Source organism: Carettochelys insculpta, chromosome 27 (genome assembly GCF_033958435.1).
Source record: "Carettochelys insculpta isolate YL-2023 chromosome 27, ASM3395843v1, whole genome shotgun sequence".
NCBI classification, from domain to species: Eukaryota; Metazoa; Chordata; order Testudines; family Carettochelyidae; genus Carettochelys; species Carettochelys insculpta.
In genome coordinates, this window is record NC_134163.1 from 13,369,693 (window position 1) to 13,397,628 (window position 27,936).

A 27,936-nucleotide genomic window follows, 5' to 3' on the forward strand; every position below is an offset into this window, starting at 1 on the left:
GGATTTTTTTGTTTAAGCAAACAATTTAATCGTTTGGAACCCTGATAAGGGAACCTGGCTCAGTACTTTAGGGCTAAGCTACATGGACACACTTGCTGGCATAATTAATTTCCAATATAGAGGCTTGTATTCTGAAATGAGTTCCTTCTTGGGATTTAGATTATACTGGTTCTACTGGGGAAGGGGGATTAGGATCTTGCCTTGCTCCCCTGCCTGGTGCACCCAGAGGGAAGTTGGGTCATGTTGCTGAGGCTGGTGCTCCCAGAAATGAGTGGGGGTTGGCACTTGGCCTGCTCTGCCTAACAGGCAGACAGTAGAAGGTGAGGGCGGGTCTTGCCCCAGTCTGGCTGCCTGCTGCCCCTGGCAAGTAGCAGAGTTGGGGTGCTGGGGCTTGCCCAGAGCTCCAACAACCTGAGGAGGCCAAGGCACTGCTGGTGGTGGAGCTCATGCTCCAAAATATGTTAATCTATAAGGCACCACATGACTTCTTCGTTTTGCAGATACAGGCTAACAGGGCTACCCCTCTGATCCTTAAACTAGTGCAGCTTTGGGGGTTTGAGGCCTAGAACAGTCAGTGGCTACCATCATGTTCACAGCAGAAGCATCTGATGAAGCAGGTCTTTGCCCACGAATGCTGATGCTCTAAAACATCTGTTAGTTCATAAGGTGCCACAAGACTTGTTCTTGTAGCAGAAGCTATGCATCTAAAAAACCTAAGCTTCCAACTTTTCCCATCATCCATTCCATTCCTTATTTCAAGATTTCCATGGGGTGGGGGTAAGGGTTGGCATACTTAAGTATTGCAGGTTTTAAGTGGGAGAGTTCAGTGCGTTTATTTATTTATTTGTAAAATTCTTCCATATCGCCCTACTTCTCTTTTGCTTAAAAAGGGAAAACAAACCTGGGGCTCGTGTAAGACTGAGCTGCAGACCTGGACTTCAGAGTGGCTCTGAGTGCCCACTTGCGGCCTTATGCATCTGATGAAGCCAGTCCTTGCCCATGAAATCTTATGCTCCAAAATATGTTAGTCTATAAGGTGTCACAGAACTTCTTGTCCTTGTTGTTGTTCCCCAAGACAGCGGGGCTTTGAAGAGAGCTAGGAAACGAATGCAGCGATAGCTGCAGGTTGGCTGAATCGTGTATACTCAACGACACGGAAATCCTAGAAAATCTAAGCTCCTGTTGAGCGAGGAAAAGCAACTGCCGAAACCCGGGATCGAACCAGGGACCTTTAGATCTTCAGTCTAACGCTCTCCCAACTGAGCTATTTCGGCGGTTTCTGAGCTTTTTTGTTTCACCCCCTACCCTGAAATTGATGAATGAACCTCTTCACCCCCGATGGCTGATTAGCTATTTATTAATGTATTGATAGAGTGTTTTGGAGTTTGTCTGTGTAGCCCACTGCTACTGTATGCAAAGATGCAGTTCCAGCCTTTCACTCCACAACCTGGTCAAAACACAGGAAGACACTGACCAAGCCCCCAGGCCCTTAGTCCAGGGCAGAGAGGCCTTTTTGTCCTGTTAACATGACCCCAGTAGAACAGACATAGAGGCTGATTAATTGCATTGGTGCTGAAGCACTTCAGTTGCCCCAACCTCCAGTGTGCCCGGATGAGTGGTGTCCTGGTTTGTTTGCTTGGGGGAGCAGAGAACGTGTGTGGAGAGAGGGGACTAAAGTGTGGACACACACACACAGGGAGAGAGAGAAACCAGGCATCCCACGGAGGGCTTTTTTATCCGATTAAAAATCCTAGCTCAGGGATACCACTGGCCCTGCAGCATGAGATGCTCTGGAGGATCCCTACCACCTAATGCAAGGGGCTGTAGGCTGAGCCATTTCTTGCGGTCCGCAAGTTGTGTTGAGAGGTGCCCGCGGCAAAATGCACCCTTGTGTGGTGTCATCTGAGCCTTCCCAGGGGCACAGCGTCACAGGGCGGCCGTCTTTGCAGCTGCACCCGGCAGCCTAGTGCGTAGCTAAGGAGCACCCCTGCTTATCACGCACTTGCATAACCTCTGCGACTTGGCTGGGCTCGATATTTGAAATCTTAGGGATGGCTCAGGCCAGGAAGTCAGACCTTAGGGCTGTGCAGAGAGCAGGCCAACACCGGGGTCTCTGTGGCGCAATCGGTTAGCGCGTTCGGCTGTTAACCGAAAGGTTGGTGGTTCGAGCCCACCCAGGGACGCGGTACAGACATTTTCCCAAACGCCCCGAGGCGTGGGAAGTTCAGCGGGAGTTGCGGCGCGGGGCGGGGAATGCACAGCGAAGGGTCGCGGCTGCAAGCGAGGGAGCTGCGACTTGTGCAAAGGAAGTCAAGCCGCTGCCGGCAGGAGGGGAGCGTGCATTTTGCACGAGGCGCGCGGTCGCGTGTGTGGGGCAGGGACAGCAGAGCGATCCCCGCTCAACGGGCGAGGGGGTAGGAGCACGTGCACATTTACACCCCCCAAGCAAAGCGACCGCCCGCTGGGCAGCCGGAAGGGAAGCTCATACTCAGTCCGCCCTGCAGAGAAACCCCTGCAAATCTCGGGGGCGAGCTCGAATCCTGCATAATGCATCCACCTGGGAGAAGCCCTGCTGCCCATGCCCATCCCCAACCTATTTCCCAGACCCCCCCACTTTGGGGCACATCCCTCCCCCACCCGAGGGGCAGCCCCGGGCCGGCGAATCCCCGTGCAACCCTCCTTGCAGCAGGAGTGTCCCTCTCACACATACACACCACGCTGTGGGACCCCCGCGCACCCCTCCTTGCAGCAAGAGTGACACACATACACCCCCCCGACACACACACACGCGCTGGGGAACCCCTGTGCACCCCTCTTTGCAGCAGGAGCGTCATACGCACCCCAGAACCTTCGGGGCCCGCCTGCGTTTCCCGGCCTGGCGGGGGCCAGATGTGGGTGCTGCACCGCTTCCTGTCCGGACGGCTTAGGCGGGTGCACGGCCCCGTCCAGGCAGAGGTGGGTTGAAGGGCTGCAGGGAGATGGCGGCGTTGGCTGGTGAGTGTGTGTGGTGGGGGGGGGGCACGAGGCAGGGGCCCCCTGGAGAATGGGGGAGCCCTATGCCAGTGTGGGGCGCTGGGAAGTGGGCAGGGCCTGGCTGGGGGCTGGGAGTGGGGGGCAGGGCCTGGCTGGGAGTGGGGGGCAGCGCCAGCGTCTTCCTCTCCAGAGAAGGTGGGGGGAGGGTTTGTTTCCCTTTTGCCATAGCGGGAGGGGCTTGGGGGGGGGTGGTTCCCCTGTCTAGGGTCTTAGCACAGCTCGGCTGGGAAGTTCCCCCTGCCCCCCAGCTGAGGGGTCTGGGTTGTGGGCCTCCCCGTCGGGGTGCTGCTCACCGCTGGGAGGCCCGTGTCTGGGTGACACACGTCGCGGGGACCTGCTTGTAAAGTGCCTTGGAACTACCTCTCTCGCCGGCGGAGTCTGGCAACCTGCTCCTCTGGGAATCCATCTGTCGGGGACCAGTGCCAGCCCTGAAGTCCTCGCAGCTGGGCTTGTGACTGCTCCGTGTGGCTTGTCTGAGCAACTCGCACAGGTGGCCAGTCCTGGGCTGCGGATCAACAGGGCGCTATGCGAACCCAGAAAGGCACCTCAGCAAGCTCTGAAGTGGAGTTGGGGGGCGGTGAATGCCTAGCTGTGGGCGGGTGACTGCCACTGTAAGTGCAGGCCTGTAGCCACTTGCATGAGATTTTAAACCTCTAATTGGCATACCGCTGCAGAGCCGGGTGTGATAATTCTAGAACGGTTGTGCCAAAATTCATATATTCTTAATAAATGATCCCTTCCCCTTATTACTGGTGGGTCCGAAGGTCACTAAAATTACAGGGTTCTCAAACATTTTATTTGCCATTTCTTCTTTTGCCCTTTGGCTTTAAGGGCTTTGCTGCTGGAAATAGACGCTTGGTCTTGTCTGTGTTTTTATCTACTGACCCCATGTTAAAATTTTGTGATCTCTTCCCCATCTAGCATCAAGAAAGGGAGTAATGTCATGTTACCCCAAAACCTCTTTGTGATTCCCCACCCCACTTAGCTGTTGTAAACCTCAGGATGAGAACCCCTGTATTGGCCCTGTGTTTTTGGTGGCAAACTCTAAGAAAATTGTCACATCTAAATTGCTACTATAATTGATTTATTTTAATGTTTAGCAGACATATCTTCATTAAACATATTTTTTTTAAAATCCCTTTTACATACACGCCTGCTGCTCCAAATCTATATTCGCAGCCTAAACTACCTGCCAATGTTTCTTTAAAAACTGCCCTAAAATGTGGGAGATCAGGCATGTATCTATTTTTTATTTGTACTGCAGGAACATCTAGGAGCCCAGGGAGCCGCCAGGCCCCATTGAAGTAGGCTCTGTACAAACACCATAAAAAGACCTTCCCAGTCCCAGAGAGCTTGCAGCTTAAGTAGGAAAGACAAGAAGAATGAGGAGACACAATGTAACAGTGCTCGTCAGCATGATGGGCGGTGATGTCAGTTACCTGACTTTTGTCAGATTTTTTTTCTACATGTCCTGGCAAAGGAGAGGTTCGGGAGGGAATTGGAATTAAAGAATGAAGTAACTTTGGCAATGTTTACTGGGAGCGCCAAATCAATAGCAAAATAACAAAACTCAGTCATCCCATGCTCACCAAATATTAGACTGCTGTCGTGGCCCTAGACAGGCACTAGGTTGCTAACTTCCACCCATACCAGTGCTACGTGCTGGGCTGTCAGTGTGTAAGACAGTTTGAAAGAGTGACCAGGTGGGAGAGCGAGGTTTCTTTCATTGGACGAACTTCTGTTGTTGAGAGAGAGAAGCTTTCAAACCCCACTTCAGGTCTGGGAAATGGAATGAGTGTCGCAGCTAAACCCAAAGCCAAACAGGTGCTTTGACACGGTCCCACACCAAAGGCTTTTATGTAAATTAGGTGGTCATGGGATAGGAGGAAAGGTCCTTTCATGGATCGGGAATTGGTTAAAAGACAGAAAACAAAGGGTTGGAATAAATGGTAAATTTTCACAATGGAGGGGGGTAACTAGTGGTGTTCCCCAGGGCTCAGTCCTGGGACCGATCCTGTTCAACTTGTTCATCAATGATCTAGAAAATGAGGTAAGCAGTGAGGTGGCAAAGTTTGCAGATGACACCAAGTTGTTCAGGACAGTCAAAAGCAAAAGGGATTGTGAAGAACTACAAAAAGATCTCAGCAAACTGAGTGATTGGGCAGCAAAATGGCAAATGAAATTTAATGTGGGTAAGTGTAAGGTAATGCATGTTGGAAAAAATAACCCAAATTACACGTACTACATGATGGGGTCAAATTTAGCTACGACAGATCAGGAAAGGGATCTTGGAGTTATAGTGGATAGTTCTCTGAAGACATCCACGCAGTGTGCAGCGGCAGTTAGTAAGGCAAATAGGATGTTAGGAATTATTAAAAAAGGGATCGATAATAAGACAAAAGATATCATACTTCCCCTATATAAAACTATGGTACGCCCACATCTCGAGTACTGCGTGCAGATGTGGTCTCCTCACCTCAAAAAAGATATATTGGCATTAGAAAAGGTTCAGAAAAGGGCGACTAAGATGATTAGGGGCTTGGAAAGGGTCCCATATGGGGAGAGGCTAGAGAGACTGGGACTTTTCAGTTTGGAAAAGAGGCGATTGAGGGGCGATATGATAGAGGTATATAAAATCATGAATGGTGTGGAGAAAGTGAATATAGAAAAATTATTTACCTTTTCCCATAATACAAGAACTAGGGGACACCAAATGAAATTGATGGGTAGTAGGTTCAAAACTAATAAAAGGAAATTTTTCTTCACACAGCGCACAGTCAACCTGTGGAACTCCTTGCCCGAGGAGGCTGTGAAGGCCAGGACTCTATTAGGGTTTAAAAAAGAGCTTGATAAATTTTTGCAGGTCAGGTCCATAAATTGCTATTAGCCAGGGATAAAGTATGGTGCCCTAGCCTTCATAACAAGGGCAGGAGATGGATGGCAGGAGATAAATCACTTGTCTTCTGTTCTCTCTGGGGCACCTGGCATTGGCCACCGTCGGCAGATGGGATGCTGGGCTTGATGGACCTTTGGTCTGACCCAGTATGGCCATTCTTATGTTCTTATGTTCTTATGTGCTTTAGCATAAGAAGTTAACACATTTCAAGGGAGCATGACAGGGCGTCATTTAGGTCGCTGACCTGCTTTGGCCCTAGATGGGGAATTGTAGGAGTGCTTTCTTTTAATCGCACTTGTGATTTGGACAGAAGCCCGGTAGGACTTGCTTGAAGTGCATTGTTCTTGATGTTTTAAAAAAAACCACCAGTCTGTGTGTGCATTTATTTATCGCTTCATTTGGTTTCAGGGCTAAGATATTTTAGTGACTGAATATGACTTTGGGGAGAATACAGGGGAATGAATGGGTTAGAGTTTTGTGACTGAATGATCTGCTTAGCTTGCCAATCCGTGCAGGTGGTTAGTTTGAAACCTCCTATCGGGGGCTCTCCCCTGCACCCCCCGCCTCCACACACAGTTATCCTGAGCTGTGAGTCTTGTGGGGAAAATAGCAAACTTAGTGGAATTCTGCTGCCGCTTTCATTGACATTCTAGCTGTTAAAGGTAAACTGCCCTGTGGCTTTTGTTCACAGCTCCTCGCCTGGCCTGGGCTGGGACATTTCTTTTGCGGTAAGTAGCTCCTGGTTGGTTGAGCATTCACAGAGAAGAAAGTTACTTGTGCAGTGGGAGGGGAGGAGCAGAAGAGAAAAGTACAATGGATTTTATTTTGCCGCTTGCCACCTTCCTTGTGCCTTTCTCATGCATTCTGCCGACCTGCCTTCGCTACAGCCCTTTTGTGTATATCTTCTCAAGTGAGAATGAGCTGCACAGCTCTCTGTGTTTCAGTTGTTCCTACTCATACAGAGGCAGTAATGCTGAGTTCTTAACAGACATTCAGGGAAACAAGCCTGACTTGTCTGATTCTGGTAGGATTGCTGGAAAATGTTGCCCCTTGGTTAGATCCACGACCTGGAAGTCAGAACCAGGGTTCCCCCTCTTTTTTTTTTTTTTTTTTTTTTGCCATAAATGGGCAGAGTAAATTTTAAATGCACCAATATATGTGCAGATGTGGACCACCCATATAAACACACACTGCTGGCTGTGGGCACTCTGCTTATCAGCTGTTTGGTACCTGAATCTCTCCTGGGCGGCCAACCAAGTGCTAAGTTTACAGGGAACCCTGGTCAGGATTTGGCTTCTGTTCTCACTCTGCCGCAGACTTTGGTTAGAACACACAGTTTCTCCTTTCACCCACTTACTTGTCTCCAATTGGGGATAATAGGCTCACACACTACTTTACAGGCCCTAAGAGGGAAGGGACAATGCAGCTGGTGCTGTTGCTGCCAAACCATGACATTTGGCTTTATTGATTTTTCACAGGTCCAGCACTGTGATCCCTGTTCATGCTCAATCGTTTCATCAGACGACAGCACCCAGCCATGCTGACAGGTAACACGACGCTTCCTGCTACGTTCCTCAGCTGAGTGCCACTTCTCCTTCAGGTGGAAGATTCCGTGCAAAATAGTTCTGCCTGTTTGCTACAAGCTCTTCTGGCATATGGGTGAAGAAGGCCTGACTTCTCTCTGTCCTTAGCAATCAGTAGTAAATGGCAAGGCGTAGCCTGAGATCCCAGGGAAGGTCTTTGTCTGAGCAGCAAATTCTACAATAGTTGAACTTCTCTGCTATGTAGACTCTGCTCATTTGAATAGCAGAGAACTCTGTCAGCACATGGCCTGGCGTGCAGTTTTTAATGGTTAGAATGCTCCAAAACAAAGCTCAACACACTATATATGGCCTGTGATCCAAAAACCTTCACCATCTTCAGCCTGCTGAATCATGAGGCAGAGGAGGGTTATTTACAAGTGCTCTGTGCACTGGGCTACCTTTCATAAGCCACTGGAATCCTGGTCTTTAATTTGGGGGTGAGTTCCAGGACTTCTGAAAGCAGGGTATAAACAGGAGGGGTTTTTGAGCCGGGCATGGTGTGTCCCTTCCCATCTGGCCAGGACTATCCTAGACTGACAGCTTCTTAGCAATTTACCTCTGTGACTTGCTCTTCCAATCCTAGATCCCATGTACAGGGCTGTTGATGCATCTCTGTCCTGAACCGCTCCATCCCCTGCCTCTCTAGCCCTGACCAGACATGCTTTATTGTGCCAAATGGGGCAGCACTGTGAGATTTCCTGTTGTTTTTTTTTTAAATAAAAAAAACTGGTTGGTCCAAAGGTGACCACTGAGCTTATCCTCAGCCATATTTAGCAGCAGCATCTGGTATTGAATAGGAGCATCTTATTCCAGCTCTTCAGGGAGTTGAGCATCCTCAAAGCTGAGGTACCTTAATCAGTGATTCTGTTAATACCAGGGACGATTGTAAGTGGGTGTTACCATCTCTGCTGTTTGTTCTCAGCCCTTCCCAGGTCCCGCAAAAGAGAAGCGCCATTGTCCAGAAAACATCCTATGTCCCCAACAGCCGGGGAGAGTATGTTATCACCAAGATCGATGACCTGATCAACTGGATACGTAGGGTGAGTGGTGCATAGTGCCCAGGGCTGGTAAATGGGAAGGGGTAGCTAAGACTTTGGCTTGCTCGCAGGAAGGTCCATGAGCCTGTCTCTTTGAAAGGGCAAATATCAAGTTAAAACCTCCAGTGCCCTGCAATGCAATAGGGCATTTTCCTTGGCCAGAGCCAGGGGGTTTCTGCTTCAGAGAGAGGGACAAGAGTGTTTATCTCGGGGGGCAATGAGAGAGATGACCCCTGTTCCTCTGCGGTTTCCATGCTACCTCCTGTCCCTGCAGATGTGGCTGCATTTCAGTGGTGCTGTAGTTCTAGCTTGGGCTTGCTGAGCACCTCCTGAGGTTCAAAGGATGTGTGCACGTTCCCAGGGTACAGGACCTTAAGACAGAGGTCTTGCCTGTCCTTTTGTGTGTAAACCCCCCAGCCATTTGTAGCACTGCAGGGGCAATTCAGAATGTGAAGCCCCTTTTCCGTACCCCTCCTCCTACACAGAACTATCACCCTTGAAACATGCTGAGCAGCCCACACAGGTGTCTGAGATGCAGACCCCAGGCCCTTTCTGAGCTGTAAGTCCGATCTCTTCCATTCCAGAGCTCCCTGTGGCCAGTGACTTTTGGCCTGGCATGCTGCGCGGTGGAGATGATGCACATGGCGGCTCCTCGCTACGACATGGACCGCTTCGGGGTGGTGTTCCGGGCCAGCCCCCGGCAGTCAGATGTCATGATCGTGGCTGGCACCCTGACCAACAAAATGGCCCCTGCCCTTCGGAAGGTGTGGATTCTGGGCACCATGGCTCATGTGGCTTTCCAGTTCAGATGCAAAAGGAGTTCATTGTGAAATCTCTCTCTCTCTCCGCCAGGTTTATGACCAGATGTCTGAACCACGCTATGTGATCTCCATGGGAAGGTAAATGCCATAAGCTTCCTTGTTACCTTACAATTGATTGGCAGGAAATCTCGTGTCATTGCCTGTGTTACATCAGTAAATAAAGGGTCTGGTTCACTGCTCCCTGTAAGCTGAGCGCTTTGGTGGCCACTCAGGAGAGATTTACGTGCTGCCCAGCTGATTAGCAGATCTTCCATGGCCACCCCCAGTGGGCAGCCTGTGTTTCTATGGGGGGAGCACATCTGCACATGCCTTGGTGTGCATAACAATTTATTCCACTCTGGATGGAAAAAATATTAGAGGGAACCCTGTTCTGGTTCTCCTTCGTGCTGTGTTGAGCTGCCTCAATGTGAATGAAAATAAGACTCTGGGTTCCCTTTGTGGGTGTGGGATGTTAGAATGTCTCTCTTACTAATGTTCCTCCTTGGGATGCAGAACTCTAAACTGGGAGCTTCCAGGTTTATTTTTTTTTTTTTTACAAAGGAGGAGCGGAGCTGCCAAATTCTCCTATTAAAAAAATCCCAAAGAAAGGGAAAGTGTCCAGCGAGGGTTAATAATGTGTAACTAACAAAACAGGAGACAGTTCCCACCTTATGGAGAACCCTAACAGTGGGTTAGAGCTGCCTCCTCTGCTGGGGCAAGTAACCGCAGTGAGGTGGAAACAGTGATATTAGCACCTGGCAAAGAAAGCAGGAGTGTTGCATCTCAGGCTCATAGGGAGGCAGATGCTGTTCAAACTGAGGACTGCACCCGGGGGAGAGCTCTGTTTTCTTGCAAATAACATGCAATACAATGAAAACTGATGTGTACAGTGAACTGGAACCTCGTGACAGAGGAGCAGCTGAGCTAAATTTGTGAGAGTGATACTGTGTCCCTGAGCATCAGGTGGCAACATTCAGAATGGGGAGCTGTGCAAACACTGTGGAACTGGAGCTGTCACTAGGGGGGCAGGTGTGGGGCAGGTTTGTTCTGCAGCCCATGCCTTGAGGGCAGGAACTGACCTCCCCCGCACCCCACGGCCCTTCTCATCTCCTTCGTTAAAATGAAGCAATGTGAAATTCAGGCGGTGAGGGGAGTGCACCAATAATGATTAAAAATAAAAAGAATTTCACAGGGCTCTTCCCACTGACTACTTCTTTCATCAGCAGATTTACAAACATGGCCTAGCATGGCTAGTGAGCCTTTGTGTTTTGGCTTTGGCCTCATCTGTGCTTTAAAGACAGCCACGCTATGAAATGGCTCTTCAGAAGTCTCAGGTTTTGTCTCCAGCATGTGTTCATTGCCTGGCTCTGGTTTCAGAAGTGGTGTAATCCAAGCCATAGGCTTGCCAACAGCAGCAGCAAAGTGGTGCTAGCTAAGAACTGCTACACGGCACTGTAACACTTAGGGATCTTTCACATCCCGAGTCCCTCACAGATGTTTGTCAGCAAGTGACGATAGCTTTAATCTGACTAGCTCAGGCCCTGGAGCAGTGAAATTATAACAGCACCAACTTCAGGATGCACTGTGCAAACCAGGTCAGGTCCCTGGGTGATTATTTGTGGGACTAGCTGGTGCTCATGCACACATGGGCTGCAGCTTTATTGCTCCTGGACCCCAGCTAGCTAGCAAGTTGGTGTGGGTGTCTACATGAGCTGCAGTCACACCCGTGTGTAAGCACAGACCACCTCCTAAGAACGTGTGTCAGAGCAAGCAGCAGGAGTGGTGGAGATTTTTAACCAGGCTGGTTTCTAAACTCCATTTGTAAGCACAGCTCCTGCTGTAGGTTTGGCGCTGTTGCATGATGGATGCAGAGGGTTGTGAAGTGTAGATAAATGAAATTAAGTGATCGAAATTTGTCAGTCCCTCGCTCAGAATCTGGACTGTCAGGAAAGCATGAGCGGCATCCCTGTTGCAAGATACCAGAGATTCTCAGAACCAGGAATTAGGCCATGCCTTTGTGAGACACACTGGTACACCTTTATTCCTCTGCATGTACAGATAACTGTATATGTCGTGTAGGCTTTTGTGTCTCGAGAGCTCAGTCTTGCACGTTCTTCTGGTCAGCCACTCTATTGACCCTGCTCTGAACTGTCTGAAATTTGCCCGTTGCTGTAAAGTCTTTTGTTTAAACTATCCTGGGGATCTGATTTCTCAGCCTCTCTGATTCACGAGTAACGTCTTGCCATGGTGTAACTTGTGCCTGGTGCTCCGCAGTGGCATTACAAAGAGCACTAAACCCTTTCCACTCTTGCAGCTGTGCTAATGGCGGCGGTTATTACCACTACTCCTATTCCGTGGTGAGGGGCTGCGACCGCATCGTCCCCGTGGACATCTATGTTCCAGGTAAAAGGAAACTTGGCTTTTCTCTGTGGGATGACAGTACGTTCCTCTAAGCGAAGCAAGCTGGCCGGGAGTTGGAGTAACCCAATGAATGCTGTGTTTTAGTTTGGACTGTGAGTCTAATACATTATGATGCCTGACAAGTCTTTAAGGATCCTTTGGTTCAGTCTTAAGCTTCCTCACTTACATTTTCAGGATTTTGTTATGTTGTCAAATCCCTGTACCTTCTGCACCAGCGATTGCAGCCAGTCCGGTCTTTGCATGGCACAGGGATATTCATTAGTCCCCAAAGAAGGAATTTTCTATGTCCACGTACCATGTCATTTACAGGGAAAAGCAGTTGTGACATTCTTCAAGTGCATCTCAGTTCTAGTGTCTTAAAAATACAGCTCCCTCACCTGCGGTGACTGCTTTTTTTAAGGCAGGGGAAAACTTATGCCTTCTTTTTAATTTAACTAGGTGGGTGATTAACTCTCTGGAACAAACTAGCACTGGACATCCTCAGATGGGTGGCCATTGTGGGAGAGATGCTTTAATCAAGCATGTTTTTGGGATCAGTGTCAGGGTAACTGCAGGAAACTGGCCTGTGTAATAGAGAAGGTTAGACCAGATGATCTAATGGGACCTTTCTGGCCTTCGAACACATTCATTTATGCAGTCTTTCTAAGTAGCTCTTTTATATGCCAGCTCCGGCACTGGTGTCTTCAGCCCACTCTGTGCAGCTGATTAGCTGTTGTTCATTTTAGCCGTGTCTACACGTGTCCGCTACTTCGCAGTAGCGGCACGAACTTCGAAATAGCGCCCATCACGGCTACACGTGTTGGGCGCTATTTCGATGTTAACATCGACATTAGGCGGCGAGACGTCGAAGCCGCTAACCCCATGAGGGGATGGGAATAGCGCCCTACTTCGAAGTTGAACGTCGAAGTAGGGCACGTGTAGCTGATCCGCATCCCGCAACATCGAAATAGCGGGGTCCGCCATGGCGGCCATCAGCTGAGGGGTTGAGAGACGCTCTCTCTCCAGCCCCTGCGGGGCTCTATGGTCACCGTGTGCAGCAGCCCTTAGCCCAGGGCTTCTGGCTGCTGCTGCTGCAGCTGGGGATCCATGCTGCATGCACAGGGTCTGCAACCAGTTGTCAGCTCTGTGGATCTTGTGGTGTTTAGTGCAACTGTGTCTGGGAGGGGCCCTTTAAGGGAGCGGCTTGCTGTTGAGTCCGCCCTGTGACCCTGTCTGCAGCTGTGCCTGGCACCCTTATTTCGATGTGTGCTACTTTGGCGTGTAGACGTTCCCTCGCAGCGCCTATTTTGATGTGGTTCTGCCCAACGTTGACGTTGCCAGCCCTGGAGGACGTGTAGACGTTATTCATCGAAATAAGCTACTTCGATGTAGGCTTCACGTGTAGACATAGCCATTGTGTACTAAAGTAGACATCGGTGCTCCAGTCATGGAGTGGGGACCTGCCCCCACTGCTGAGCGCTACTGAACGCACCCCCAAAGAGTTCTCAATTCTCAACCGCCACCTCTGTCCCTCAGGGTGCCCGCCCACCGCGGAAGCGCTGCTGTACGGCATCCTGCAGCTGCAGAAGAAGATCAAGCGGGAGAAGAGGCTTCAGATCTGGTACAGGAAATAGCCTCCCTTATTTATGACTTAGCCATTCACCCCCTCCACTGACACAGCAATGTATTTGTATAATCACGCACACAGCTGCCGTGGGTTACTCAAGGCTCGCAATAAAATATGATCTGTTCAATGTGCTCCCCTGTCTCTAACTTTTGAAACGGGGGTGGGGGTGCACTTTGGTGGTGGTGGTGGTGTTGCCCATCCCAGGGCCGCTGAGTGTAACTCCCTGAGTGTAACTTGCCCAATCTGCAGTCTCCCAGGTGTTCACTGCACCTCCATCCTCCACCGTATAATCCCCTCCCACCTCCAGGGTGTAAAGGTTAAATTGAATAGGATTCTGAAGATGCTATTTCCTGGATTGAACACAGAGGTGGGAAAAGTACCCCGAAAGTTACTTGAGTAAATGTACAGCTGCTTTTGGGGGAGAGGGGAATGTACTTAATTACAAGTCACCAGTGTCCCTCTGGAAAACTATTTGAGTAAAAGTGCGCATGTGTGAACACACACATATATCACATCTGTATTGTACTCAGAAATGAAAGCTGCATTTTTACTTGAGTAATTTTTTGGGTACTTCTTCCACCTCTGGTTGAACAGTTCATGTGTGGGGAGCTCATGCTCACTAGGTTCTTCACATTGGTAACTGCTGTTGCAAAACAAGTGAATTCTGCAGCCTCCCTCTCCTGCAGACTCTGGGTTTTGCCCCATTGGCTGCATGGGGAATTGTAGATTCTGGACCCTCTTCTGCAGTGATGATGTTTAAATAAAATGGTGTTAACTATGCAAGCAGCCAAACCAATCTGTGCAAACCAACCGAGGCATTCAGACAAATACACAGGTGGGTTTCAAATGCTTCACTGAGTCCTGGCTTGATGTAAATGGGGGAAAAACCTCTCTATACTCTGGCCTCCTTGATGGCAACAAGCTTAGATTCATTGTGCAGAGATGAGATTAAGGGTAGGGGGTTACCCCTCAGTGGGGATCAGAACTGAGATGGAGTGTTTTGTAAATCAGTCCCAAGCCTGCTCTAAACTAAACTCCCCAACAGCTTATCTCCACTTCCTTGTATGTGAAATTCAGAGCTTGCATTGCAGGCAGCAGATGCACAGCTACAGCCAAGGCTGTTGTGGGCCAGATTCAGTCATGTTCTTCTCAGCTGTCTTCTCCAGCTTTGCTACCTACTCTTGCCACCCTAAATCGCTTCTGCCTTTGATGTTTACGCTTTTATCATAGCTGTGAGCTGCTCTTCAGTCATCGCTTCGTTAACTCCCGCCCCTTCTCTGAGCTTTACTGCTAGGTTAGTCCCTCTGGCTTTCTGGTGGATTTTTGCTGCTTTTCTCTGAACGTCATCCAACTCCTACTGTCCAGTACAGTGTCTCCAGTACTGCAGCACCAGAGCTATACAGAGAAGGATTTACCTCCCTGTTCCACATCTACACAAGCAACACTACTTCTAGCTATACTAGAAGATTTACCTGGCGTTACCAGGTCCTCCAGGGCAGGGGACTTGGAGTTTGGGGGTGCAGGAGGGTCGGGGGCCTGCGCTACCCAGCTGCTCCCTATGGCCGGCGCACTCGCAGCCCACCATGGTCATTCTGGAGTATAAATCCCTGCTATCAGAGCCCTTTCTGTTTGAGGAGAAACAGTTGGGTTTGAGGCACATCCCATCTTCCTGGCACAACCAAATCCTGCCTTTTCTTTAAGTTATAAGAGGAAGCTACATACCACATTTGGTTGTCCTAACGCTTACTGTTTAGGAGGAGTTCTTGAACACACACTCCCTCTCTCTCTAAAATATAAAGTAGATCACATGGGGGTACTTAGCACTTCTGACCGTCGGGCCTCTCTTTGAGTTGCTTAACTAAGTCCTGAGACCTGTGCCAGTCATACTGACCAACATTTTCACTGTTTTCTTTTCCTCCCCCGTTTCTGTCAGTATCTACATATTCTCTAGCTGTGTTTGTACCGGCCCTAGCATAATGGGCAGGGCTCATTTGCACCTGCCTAATATATAGGTTTCAGAAAGTCTACATTTAGGGACTTGCTTCTTTTAGACTCTTGCCCAGCAATCTTATGAAAAGGCTGCAGGCCATGTGAAAATGGAACAGGAATAGAAAGCATCTAAACTGAGTGTAAGCTGCCTAGGTCGGAACCACAGGAAACGTGGAAGATTAAACAGATTGATTTGCTGCCAGCACTTGAAAGCACTGCTAATAAGGAGCTGAGAGACACTGCAGAGTTATACAGTGCACTTTAAAAAGATGAAAATAAATTATTCTGAAGTTCTGGCCGTACATTTAAGTCAATTTAATGTTGTTAGTGTTTGCATTAATAACATGTCTGCTGCATCTGTGTGCAGAGGTGGGTCGTTATTCAGGTGGTGGTAAATTTCCAGGAAGATCATAAGAATTAATTACCAAAATCTTAATTAGGAACAGGCCACTGTCCCAATGTGAGCAGAGGTTCGCATGGGATTTGTTCAGGGGGTTGTCAGTCTCATTTAATTATACAGATACAAATGTCGGGCTTCCAAAACTAAACTCTGTGGAGGGGGCATACGTGACAGCTTGCGGAGAGTGAAATCTTGGCCTTTGAAAAGGACCCTGTCCCATGGGAAACCTTTGGATGTGGGAATCCCTCCCTCAGTCAAGTTACCTACAGCCTGCTCCTGAATTTTTATTTAATCTACAACTGTGAGGTCTCTGTGTGAAAAGATTCTTTAACAAGGAAGGAGAAGTGCCTCAGAGCCACAGCTGGACTAATTCACGAGGGACCTGTCCTTGGGTAGGATTCGTTAACCAAATAACAGCTAGCATCTTGGAGCTACTGGTCTCAAAGCTTTAGGGGGGAAATGGGGATGCCATACTGTGGATGGTGCTTGGTGCTGCTGTGAGGGCAGGGGAGTGGATTTGACCTCATGAAGTCTCTTCCAGTTCTGGTATTCTATGGGGAAACTGAGGCATGGAGGGGCAGCAACTTGCTCATAGCGGCAGAGCTGGAAATAAAGGCAAGAGTCCTGAATCTCGCTCTGACCCATGGGACCCTGTGTGGCGCAGACTCCATTACAGACAGGTTAATTCTGAACTGTTAAACCTTCCACTATACTTCTCCCAATCCCTCGTCTCCCCTGGGTTTTACTGCAAATCAGATCAATAAGTTAATCTTCCCTCCTTTGTACCAACAGAGCGATGACTATGCCCTCCTCTCCCTGGACTGTCCTGGATGGTTTCATTTTCACTCCTGCAGACAGGAGTTCTCGCTCTCCCTTCGTTACAGCAGTGGCGCGAGCGAGGCAGGAGTGTGTGCGGGGGCGGCTGCTCACTCTTTGATGATGGTGGGAGTGATCATCTTTCGGAAGGAGTAGTAGCGGCAGTCCGCAGGCGGGATCAGGTCCATCATGCTGGTGCTTATGTTCTCCTTCTTGAACCCAGCCTCAAGCAGGTGCGCAACTTGAGTTTCCTAAGGGAGGGAGAGAGAAGACCGAGACTGGTGCTTTTCTTAGCAACCTCTCCCTGAACATATATGCTGTCCCCGTGTGATCCTCAGTGATCCTTTGTTTAACCGTGGTTAAATTAGAAGCACTCTGCCCAGCCACTATGATGGCTGGAGCTTTCAATTTGTCCTGGAAAGGCACACAGGGGCTTTATGGGACTTCTGTGAAGTGCCTCCTTTAACAGGGTCCTGCCAAACCCCACTCATCAACTGTTTCCTTCCTGCCTGCATTACCACCTGCCTGTTCATCTAGTGTTGCCATTTAAGGAGGGGCCTGGTTCAAAGGGCTAAGGCAGGGGTCAGCAGCCTTTCTGCAGCAAAGGACCAAAATGTGACCTTTTGACGTCTATGTACGGCGCCGGTGCCAGTGATGCTTTTTAAAGTCACTAATAGTCCTACGTACAACAGCTTCAGTCACGAATAAATGCAGAGGCCGAGCTTTCCCGTTGAGGCGCTGGTTGGTATCACTAGCTGGTCTTTTTTGTTAATCCACAGGTGGCCTGGCTTTGAGCAAGCTCCTGGCTGCATGGGGGAGGAGGGGCGGGGCTGAGCTCCCTTCTCGCGTGCCAATGAAATCAGCTCATGTGCCATTCTTGGCGCTTGTGCCGGGGGTTGCTGACCCCTGGGCTTGGGACTGGCCTGCTTTTGTGTGGCTCTAGCCAGGCCTGTAAAACTCCTGTACACGTTTCTGTGTCTGCAAACCAAATGGGAGGTGTAAAGCTGAGGGCAGCCCTGCATCCGCACTCAGGGAGATGGAAGGACTCTGGCATCCGTGTGGTCCTGTCAGCAGCCCTCTGGGCTGAGTGAGAAATGACCACAGGGCTTGATCCCCACCTGTGGCCGTGTCTGCCTTGAAGCTCTCCGAGCCTTGGCCCCACCTCACCTCAAACATCTTCTCAATGTCCGTGTACTTGGTCTTGAGCAGCTCTCCCCAGGACGTCAGGTTGCAATAGGTGAGCACGCCGCCAGCTCTCAGCAAGCGGAAAGCGTGACCCTGCAGAAGAGGAAGAACTGGAGGCGGGTGGGATTTCGGGGCTAGCCTAGGCTCCATGCTCCTCTCGGCCTCTTTCTGGAGCAGGAGCCCCTACCCCCCGCCCCCCCCGAGGGGAGCAGGTACCAGTGTGATAACATCTAAAACCTGGATTTTTCAGCATGAATGCCACAACCTCCCCGGCTCTGCCTCTTCCCTCAAAGCCCTGCTTCTGTCCCAGCTCTTTTCCTCAGGCCCCACCCCACCCGCTCCATCCCTTGTTGCTTCCTTCTGCAGGCAGGAGGTGGACCATGCTGAGTAAGGGCTGGAGGGGGTGATGACCCAGCACCTTCCCCCGCTTGCAGTAACCAGACTTGGATCAGTAGATCTGACTGGATGTTGTCAGGTCCTCCTTTCATCTGGACTTTCCGGTCAAAACCCAGGCACTTGGCCACCCTACAATAGCACCTGCCATCTAACACAACCGCTCCAGCACTCTTAGATGAGCTCTGAAAGCTTCAGTTCTCCTTTGGTAGGGTCCGGTGGTCCCTCTCCCCCCTAACTCCAGCAAAACATTGCCCAGGTCGAGTTGGGAGGAAAGGTGCTGCAGAAGACAAACATGGTGCAAAAATCCCATGTTCATAAAACACCAAAGGGCCCAACGCAGCACTGGAGAAGTTCATGCCCATAATGTAGCAACAGGCAAAGTCTCATCCTAGGAAGTCTCGGGGGGCCAGCACCGTCTCACAATGACTCCTGTGTGGCTTTGCACTTGGTCTACAGAGCTAACTTTCTAGCTGAGTGAAGTAGGCCCTGCCTCTGGGGAATTCAAGTCCAGACGCTGCCGGGTGAGGTGGCCTTGGTTTCTAATGAAACCCAGTGGGACTTGAAAGCACCCTGCGTTAGCAGGCGCCCAATGCCTGGAGCTGCTGCAGAGATGCTAGCAATGGCTGGCAAGGACCTCTGCTGAGTCTGCTTGTTGGGAGGGGAGCTGCCACCGAGCTGTTTTACCTTGATGAAGCTGAACTGGTGGGTGTGCCAGGTCTCTGCTGACAGGGGATAGGTATCATAGAGGATGCCTGTGCAGGAAAATCCACAGAAATACTGCATAGTCAGGAAGAGCAGGACTTTAAAAGGGTTCAAAAAAGAGCTAGATAAATTCATGGAGGTGAGGTCCATCAATGGCTGTCAGCCAGGCTGGGTAGGAACGGTGTCCCTAGGCTCTGCTGGAGGCTGGAAATGGGCGACAGGGGAGGGATCATTTTGTGATTCCCTGTTCTGTTCATTTCCTCTGGGGCACCTGGCATTGGCCGCTGTCAGAAGACGGGACACAGGGCTAGATGGACTTTGGGTTTGACCCAGTCTGGTTGCTCTGATGAGCTGTAGGAAATGCTGTGTCTCAGCCTGGGACCATTTAGTTGGGCTAAGATTCCTCTTTGTTGCTGGCTGCCTGGTGTGGGCCTCCTCCCCGCATTACATAATATTTGAGTCACATGCATTTAATACCCCCTAATATTGGCAGTAGCATCATTGGAATGGGAACAACGTGCCTTCCTTCTGCCAGGCTTTGGGAGGCTGGGCTGAAACAGCTAGCTGAATTTCGTCCCTTCTGCTTCTGTCCTACGTAAGTGAGGCAGCAGGACCTAGTGGCTAGAGCACTGGGTTTGGAGTCAGGAGGCAGAAGCTCTCTCATTGGCTCTGATACTGCCCTTTGGCAAGTCAGCTCCCTTTTCTGTTCCTCACCAATCCTAGATTCCCTAACATTTCAGGCCAGAGCACATGCTACTCTAGATACTGCCCAAGAAACTAAGGCTTGCTGGCTCTGGTGTAGTTTCTTTCCCTCAGCTACTGGTCCAGGGGTGGTATGGAGGTCTTCTCTGCCCAGCCACCTCCTCCCCAACCTCTGCAATTCCAGTGAACCCTTTGGATTTCCATTGGTATCTGCTTCCCCTACCGTCGAATTGTCCATCTGGCAACGTTGGCGCCACATCTTCCCACAGCCCCTTCAAGGGGACAATCTTCAGGCAAGACAAGGAGAGGTCGCAAGATGGTACGCAGGCACAGATTCCAGTGGATGATTGACCAAAGAGAGAGAGATGCAAGAGAATCGGGGAGGAAGGAAGAGTTAGTTAATTTCCATCACATTCAGCATTGGTCTTGGTTTCCTCTTAACAAACCCTGTTGAAATACAGAAGCCCAGCTCCACCAAGGGTGTATGTTGGTGGAGCATGACAGCTTCAGTGGAACTAAACTGAGCTTCACCGAGGGTGCATCCAATGAGGTAGGTCTTTTGTCCAATTAAATCTGTGGTGCTTCAGGATCAGAGTTCTCTGTATGCTGAGTGCTTGGGTGGCTGCCCCAGAGAGATTCACATGCCACTCAGCTGATTGGCAGGGTGCCTACAGCCACCCACAGATGGCAGCATTTATTTCCATGGGTGGTGCACATCTGCACATGCCTTGGTGCTAATAAAACTTATTCTACACAAGGATGGAAAAAATTAGAACATTGCACAGGACTCCTCATTGGTTTTACTGAGGACTGTGTGAGCATTTGTCCAGGGAGTCACAAGACCAGCATTTGGAACTTCTAACACACTGATATGGGATCCAATCCCTCCCTGATGTAATTTGAGTCCATTTCCAGTAGAAGTTACACAAGGGAGGCATTTGGACCAGTAAAACCGTAGGATGGAGAAGTGGGAAAATCGACAAGTCAGATTCAACCCCACTGGCATTTTGCTGATCCTCAGGGCTGATGTGGTGCCCATGTGTGTTAGATGAATTGAGGATCCCCTCCTCCATCGAGGGGACTCTGATAGTTGAGACTCACTCAGGAAATGGGTTTATGGTGCAAATTAGTTAACATCTTGATCCTCGTGAATGCACAGGAACTGTGTGGAGCCACCTTCGCTTTACTGAGAGAGTTAATGGTTTGCGTAGTGCAGTGGTTGTGTGTTGCTAAATTTTTCCTCTGGTTCTAGATGAGGAAAACTCTTTGGGGGTTTTAACTCTGGTTCCAGACATTTCCTGTTTCAGCTCAGGGAGTCAGTGGGTAGGAGGGCTGACCTAAGGGATATGGCACCAAGGGAAGACTCCTGATCTGGATTCAATTCCTGGCTCTGACGCAGCTTTCCTACATGACCTTGGGCAAACTATGGTTTAAACTGCATCTCACTGCATAACTGGGGGTAACGCTTTGGCAGGTGGGGAGACAAAATCCTTTAATGACTGCCAGGTGCTTGAAGACTGGCAATGAGGGCTGTATAAGGCCATAGCTACTGCCAGAGACTGGGATAAGTCCCAACCCCATGTCCCAGGTCGTATCGTGGCCCTTTGATGTTCCCAGCTGCTATCAGCAGTAGCTACAAAGGGGCACAGAGTCTGCAGTGCATCCCTGTCTACAGCGAGCGGAGCTGCTTGTACCTTGTGTGGCTGTTTTGTGGCCCACTCCTGCAGCCTCTGGAAGATGCCCTCGTTGCATTCAATGATCCAGTGCTCCTCAATGTCAAACTCTTCCAGTTTGGTGGCCGCGATGGCCATGCCAAACCCCACTTCCAGTACACGGCCACCTGGGGAACGACAAGGACAGGTCACAGCCCAGCTACCACACGTCTGTAGGTGCACAGCTGGTAGGTGAAGGTGGTCTTGGGCTCAGACTACAAGATGGCTCATCCCTTAGACCTCTGTGCTCAGATCTGAACCTGGAAGGAACTGGCAGGAGTAGTTGTGATGAAGTGGGTGGGTTGTGGTGGTTTCAAAGGCTTTGCATGCAGAAGCGGCAGTATTCAGCATCTCTGGCTGTTATTGGTTTAAGGAGTTGAGCAGATGGGAGTTTGTTGGTGCAAGGACCAGCCTGGAATTAAGGACCTGGCGCAGTGGCCAGGAGATGGAGATCCCAGCAACTGGTGATCAGGAGACCCAGTTTGGATGGCACAGCTGGTTCTGGCCAGTGGGAGGACAATGGGCTGCAGAGATTTGACCAGCTGGTTCCAGACAAAGGAACAAAGGAGGGTTGAAAGCAGAAGCAGAGAAGAGAGGGTCCCAGACAAATCTGGTTACCTGTATAGAAGACAAAGGACAGGAGCAGCTGCTGGGGAGGGATATCGGAGGCTCCGCTTGAAGGAGGGGGCTTCCAGGCTGAGCAGAGCGATCTGGCAGAGCCCACATGGATGTACGGGAAACTCAGACAAGTGGTGCTGAGGCAGGCCAAGCTAACAGGCCAGAGAGTTCCTATATTGCACTTGTATGCTCAGTAAACTGCCTATTTTATTCCAGCCGAGAGTCACCGTGGAGGTGCAGTCCCAGGAGCCGGAGGGGCTTAACCCCCAAGAAGGGGCTGTCACACCGGTTCCCACCAGGGACTGTACCACCAAGTGCGCGCACCACGTGTGAATCCATGACAGTAGTTTAGGGCCTTTCATCTGTAAGTCACTGGTGCAGGTCCAAGCCAGGCTGTTAATGAGCCCCAGTCATTGCAATCTGCTCTCAGTGTCCCCACATCTCCTCTCCTGAATCAGGAGACAAGGTTTTGTGTCTAAGGTAGAGAAGGAAGGAGAGGACATGTGGGGACAGTGAGAGCAGATTGCAATGACTGGGGAAAAACAATAAAAAACCCAGCTAATGTGTTGGAAGGGAAAAGACAATAAGGCAGCGATGGGCAACCACAATTCCTCAATGGGTCGCATGACTGGGGTTCCCTGTGACCTCTCCCACCGTGTGGCTCTTGTGCACTGGGGCCACCAAAGCCCTGCACTTACCTGCTCCTCCCCTGCCCTTCCAGCATTTCAGAGTGCCAAGAATAGCCTAATTCGCGCTCTCCTCCCAACTCCCTCCCAGAGTCTGAGCGCTGTGAGCAGCTGATTCGCAATGTTCCCGCTGTGGGTGGAAGGGGGAGGGAGTGTGAATCAGGTATAAAAAGTATGTGTATGGGAGCGGGACAGCTGGGGATCGCTGGGCCGCAAGTTGCCCATCACTGAGCTAAAGAGTCTGAAAACCTCTGGAAGACTCAAGATCCATGTGGCCTTGCGAGGTAGAAAATTAACTCATCAGCATGGGACTGACACAGTGTATGCAAACTCCCAGTTGGTGTGAGTAAAGTCCAACCACTGACCCACTTTCACGGAGGATGGGATGGCATTCCCTCCTTCAGCAGCATGCAACCCTGCAAAAATCACAAGTTGAAAGGCATGTTCAGGCTGCCTTGGTTGGTCTATTATCCCCTCCTGAAGGTAGTCGCTATTTTGTTCTTCAGGGGACGCTGGCAGATTAAATTGACACTAACATGAATCTCTTCCATCATCCTACTAATAACCCCTGAAATTATTAAAACTGGCCATGAAAGTGCTGTCTCCCACCTACTTATACTGCTGCTCTGCTGGTAGAAGGAAAATCAGTTGGTCAGTTTCAGAGTTTGTTTCTAGTCAGTTTCACCTTCTTTGTCACTCCTGAGGCCCTGGTAATGCCAACACCAATCTGCTGGTCTGACTTTAAACATGTGACATTCCCTTTGATCTCAATAGAGCTGCTCATGTGCTTGTTCAGGATCAGAGCCTGATTTTGGAGAGGGGACTGTGAAAATATAGCACTGTGTAAGTGCACTGGAGTAATGCTGTGGTGTTTGGGACTGCATAAGGCTTCCTTGGTGATGCTTGAATCTACAGGGTCAGAGTACAGCCAGATTTGTAGATATACATGCATATCTCACACAGCTGGAATGGAGTCCAGTCCCCTACACTTTTGAAGAAGAGCTCTGTGGAGCTCACAGGATTCTCTCTTCCACCAAGAGAAATGGATCCGATAACAAAGATTCCCTCCCCCGCCCTTGTCTGTTGCATATCCTGGACCCAAGATGGTTACAAAAACTCTGTAAAACTGACTGGATGACTCTCTGACTGCAGCCATCTCCAGCTTCTTCAAAAGAAGACACAGAAATTAGCCTGTTGGGGAAAACAATGAAATAAGTTTCCCTTTAAGAACTTTTCTTCCTCACCCTCATTAAAGAGCGGTTAATTTTTTACCTGAAAGGGTTGTTCATGCCCTTCAAAACTTTGAGGGTTTTTTTTCATCAAAACCATTTTAAACTTCCCTCCTCCCCTCAGAAAGCTTTCATTACTTATATGAAATGTGGCTGGATCTTTTCATAATTATCTGATCCCTCAGGACTGTTTCTCTGGGAACAATTCACCGCTTGCAGAAATGCCACTAAAATCTTCCATTTGCCATGTTTTTGTCCATGTCTTTGATCACAGCTTTCTAAAGTCCATGTGAATCTTTCCATTCATTTAAATGAGCCACTCAATGGTCAGACACTTTGTTTTTAAATGAAAGGCAGCGTCCAGAGATCAAGATTTGTGGCACTTCAGCCTCTTCATCAATGCAGAGCTGAAGACCTCCCTTCCCCCTCTCTTGCCCTTTGGACAACTCCAAAGCTATTTGGAAACTTGTCTTCTGTTACGCAGTGCACAACTGTTTAACACAGCTCCTGTTACAGTAGAGCTATTCTTAACCTTGGCTCTAACGGAGCACATAGACTTGCCGAATCTTTACAGTTAAACTGTGGATTGCATGAATGCAAAGGAAAACGAACAGGAGATTATTTATAAACTATCAAAGTTCTCTTGACTTTTGATTGGAAAAAATGAAAACAGATCTGATTTTTTTCCCTATACTTCCCCACCTTCTAGGCTGTGCAGTAGTCAAATACTGTAAAGACATGAGTGTAGAAGGAAAGCCCAAAGCTCTGATCTGAAGTCTTGCTCCATGTGGGCACTCCACGTTTAACATTGAGCTAGGTAACCTGACACATTGGACTGATGAGCTCAAAACACTTTTGTCCTTCTGACTTATGTCCTTTGAATCATGTTTGTAGAAGATCAGTTCCTAAAATCTGACAGCGACTTGGACACACTAGTGGTTGAGTGCCGCTAACAGCACAGCAGATAGTTAAAGACCCAATGACTTCACCAGACCCTTCAAAAACCTGCATGCTTTTGGCTTGACACTGGCAACTCTCCTCATTTCAAAGAGCTGTATGTTTTATTCAATGCCAGTCTTCGTGCAGGGAGGAAATGCTTGTTACAGTCTCACTTCAGTTCAGGGTCTACAAAGCCCTGCTCCTCTTTGTAAAGAAAACAGAGCTTTCAGTCTTCCAATACAGCGAGGGACAACCACGAATCCTTGGCTCATCCACACTGGGGCAAAGCACTTACCTTCTGCTTCCCCTCCCTCCCAGAGCTGGAACAGCTGCGAACAGCTGATTCGCAGCATTCCAGCTCTGGGGGAGAGGAGGAGGTGGAGCGCAAATCAGGTGCTTTGCATGCTCCAAAAGTGCTGGGAGGCAGAAGACATAGGAAGTGCAGGGCCCCAGTGCATGAGAGACACGTGTGGGAGGGTAGGAGCTGGGGTCTGCAGATGGCGGATGGAACCCAAGTGGGTCGCATGGGGCCCCCAGGCTGCATGTTGCCCGCCCTCACCGTTCTAATATGTAGCATCCGTCTTTTAACATTCCCAGCTGGTGCTGTGAAAGCTGCAAAGGGATAAGTAACTGAAGCAAGATTCCAAAACGTGCCCCGCCCCCCACCGCCATGTCTGCAAACTGCTCTTCATTTCATAGACTGAGCTGCACGTGTTAGACCGAGAACACAGAGCGACATGAATTCCCAGGTCAAATTGCTCACTGGTGCTAGTCTTTGTTAATTGTGGCTCCCGAATGCACAAAAACGTCCTGCTGTTTGACCTTGGGGGAGCTTATCTCAGCTAATAGCAACAAGAAGCAGCCCCTTTCAGGACAGTTCTCTGGAGCAGGGGTGAGCAAAATGGGGGTGCATGAAATTTCATAAGGGGGAGCGCAGCATAATCAGCTGCTGGGTCTGAGGCTCATCCATCTCATTAAAGATGTTGGGATTTGTTCCTGTTTTTATGTCTGTGTAGTCACATTTATTTACCAATTAACACTGTGCTTACATTTCTAGAGACTTATTTTCTTGCATGTGCTAAAAGGGTTTTGGTTTTTTTCCCCACATATGAACATAACCAAAATTTCCATCAGGGGGGAGGCTGCTAATTGCAGGGATTAAAACTGGAGCCGGATGTAAAAAATTTGCTCACCCCTGCTCTAGAGTGTAAGAATGACACAAACCACTTGACAAAATGACAAGGAGTCCTGTGGCACTTTGGAGGTGTACAAGCTTTTGTGGGTAAAACCCCCTTCATCTGATGAACTGGGGCGGAAATAAAAAGGCAGGTATGTTGGGAAGAACCCTTCCTTCAATCCTATTTGATTTGTCAGTTTTTACTGCAGTTTTGTTTTGTTTTTGGTCCTCTGTACTTATAAACATCAGCCTGTATTGGAAATGAAATTGATCTGAAGAAGTGGGTCTGTCCCATGAAAGCTCATCACCGAATAAATCATTTTGTCAGTCTTTAAAGTGCTACTGGACTGCTTTTTTGTTTTGATAGTATATAGACTAACACGGCTCCCTCTCTGTTACTATTCTCCATTGTTAGAGTCATCACTTGAGGGGATTGTGGCCAATTAATGTAGCTGATGGGGAGACATCAATATCCATCCAGAGGATGTTGCCACTGTAGAGTGTTAAACAGTTGAGCTCGTTACTGTGGCCTAATTGTATAGGTTTGAATTTGCAAAAGAGCTCCAATTCAGCTGTATCCCTTCTGTTGAAGTGGGTTTGACCCCTAAAAGCTTGTGCCCTAATACAGGGGCAGCCAAGTCGCAGCTCTCAAACCACATGTGGATCTTTGAGCAATGAAATACGGCTCCTGCTCAGAGCCATGTGCTGGGAGTGCCATCCACCACTCAGCGCACATACCCCAGCGCCTGGAGGGAGAAGCATGCTGCTGCCGCCAGGGCACCAGTGAATTGCCAGCATTGGGTTAGAGTGAGGGGAGGGGGGGCAGCTGGTGGTGCCTGATTCTGGGGGAGGGAAGGGGGATTGGGTTAGAGCGGGGGTGCTGGGGTGCCTGGCTCTGGGGGTGGGGTGGGTTGAGTTAGAACAGGGGTCTGGGAGTGCTTGGCTCTGGAGGTACGGGGAGGGCATTGAGCCATGCATTGTATATTTATTTTATCTATCTATCTAGATATTATATAGATATATAAAAATTAAATTATATAATAGGTGGCTCTTTGCACTCTATCCACAGCTGTTTTGGCTCTTAGTTTCTCACTGGTTGGCCGCCCCTAATAAATCTGTGAGGCTCTAAAGGGCCACAGGACTCTTCATTCTTTTTACAGATACGGACTAACATGGCTCCCCCCTCTCAGACACGACGTGCCTGACTTCAGTTCCAGGTAAAATCCCACCAAGTCCCCAGTGGTGCCCCAAACCTCCCAGCTTCTGTCCATGCCTGGGATCCTGGGAATGAGACTGATCTGAAGAAGTGGGTCTGTCCCACGAAAGCTCATCACTGAATAAGTCATTTTGTTTGTCTTTAAATGCTACATTTCTGCTGTTTTGTTTTGTTGGGATCCCACCAGTCAGTTACCTTTGGATGCTGCTACCGTAGCCAGAGAATGCATGTAAGGGGTCTCCCATCTCTCCATCACAGGCTTGCCCAAGATCTCCAAGTGGGTTTCTGTTTGATTGAAGCCAGCATCTGCCTCCTTCCATGCGGGCTTGCAGTTCTCTCCCTGCAGGAAGATAGGACGAGCAGCCTCCAGAGAGCTCATAGTGTTGATAGGGCTCCTGCCCAGGGAGGAAAGTCCAGCAAGCCGCAGAGGGGAGAGGACAGAAAGGGATCGCACTGGCTTTATATAGGCCAGCCAAAAAAGAGCTGAATGTGCAAAGCCCAGAGGTTACTTCTGGGATCGGAGCAAGCCCAGTGCACTGTGGGAGAGGAGGAGGATAGAGACATGAGTGAGGGGGGACATCTGCTGAAGCCTTGGAGAAATGCATGGGGACAGATTGCAAGAAGGCACCTGAATGGAGCATGAAATAAAGTGTTTGCACCGTTCTGTCTGACACGGGGAGCCATCTGCCACTATTCTGGTCGCCCTTGCTCCATGAGGAAGAAGGGATGTATTGGCAGAGGGGGTTTTCCTGACATTTGGCCCCGTTTGGACGGGCTGAATGTCAGGAAAGCC

General features: G+C 49.5%; 2 protein-coding genes and 2 non-coding genes across 4 annotated transcripts; 2 read left to right on the forward strand and 2 right to left on the reverse strand.

Moving 5' to 3' along the window:
• Positions 1 to 1,201: 1,201 nt before the first annotated feature.
• Positions 1,202 to 1,274, reverse strand: TRNAF-GAA (transfer RNA phenylalanine (anticodon GAA)). The gene has a single exon. It is a non-coding gene; the product is annotated as a tRNA-Phe (tRNA).
• Positions 1,275 to 2,109: 835 nt separating this feature from the next.
• Positions 2,110 to 2,183, forward strand: TRNAN-GUU (transfer RNA asparagine (anticodon GUU)). Its single transcript has one exon. It is a non-coding gene; the product is annotated as a tRNA-Asn (tRNA).
• A 698-nt stretch (positions 2,184 to 2,881) lies between these two features.
• On the forward strand, positions 2,882 to 13,503 carry NDUFS7 (NADH:ubiquinone oxidoreductase core subunit S7). The gene is made up of 8 exons (XM_074978103.1): positions 2,882 to 2,994; positions 6,621 to 6,657; positions 7,408 to 7,476; positions 8,435 to 8,552; positions 9,134 to 9,313; positions 9,402 to 9,448; positions 11,664 to 11,752; positions 13,286 to 13,503. The coding sequence occupies exons 1-8, from the start codon at positions 2,979 to 2,981 to the stop codon at positions 13,381 to 13,383; spliced, it is 654 nt and encodes a 217-aa protein (XP_074834204.1). The 5' UTR covers positions 2,882 to 2,978; the 3' UTR covers positions 13,384 to 13,503.
• A 2,536-nt stretch (positions 13,504 to 16,039) lies between these two features.
• On the reverse strand, positions 16,040 to 27,602 carry GAMT (guanidinoacetate N-methyltransferase). Its single transcript, XM_074978101.1, has 6 exons — positions 27,339 to 27,602; positions 21,261 to 21,406; positions 19,790 to 19,853; positions 18,847 to 18,914; positions 17,749 to 17,859; positions 16,040 to 16,832 (listed from the first exon to the last, which is right to left on the reverse strand). The coding sequence occupies exons 1-6, from the start codon at positions 27,520 to 27,522 to the stop codon at positions 16,692 to 16,694; spliced, it is 714 nt and encodes a 237-aa protein (XP_074834202.1). The 5' UTR covers positions 27,523 to 27,602; the 3' UTR covers positions 16,040 to 16,691.
• Between the last annotated feature and the right edge of the window lie 334 nt (positions 27,603 to 27,936).

Coding starts and splice junctions, on each gene's coding strand:
- GAMT (XM_074978101.1), bottom strand. CDS start 27,522: ATGAGCTCTCTGGAGGCTGCTCGTCCTATCTTCCTGCAGGGAGAGAAC. Junction 21,407..27,338: donor TACGGTAGCAGCATCCAAAG/GTAACTGACTGG, acceptor GTCGTTCCCCAG/GTGGCCGTGTACTGGAAGTG. Junction 17,860..18,846: donor ACCAGTTCAGCTTCATCAAG/GTAAAACAGCTC, acceptor CCTCTTCTGCAG/GGTCACGCTTTCCGCTTGCT.
- NDUFS7 (XM_074978103.1), top strand. Junction 8,553..9,133: donor TGATCAACTGGATACGTAGG/GTGAGTGGTGCA, acceptor CTTCCATTCCAG/AGCTCCCTGTGGCCAGTGAC. Junction 11,753..13,285: donor CGTGGACATCTATGTTCCAG/GTAAAAGGAAAC, acceptor TCTGTCCCTCAG/GGTGCCCGCCCACCGCGGAA.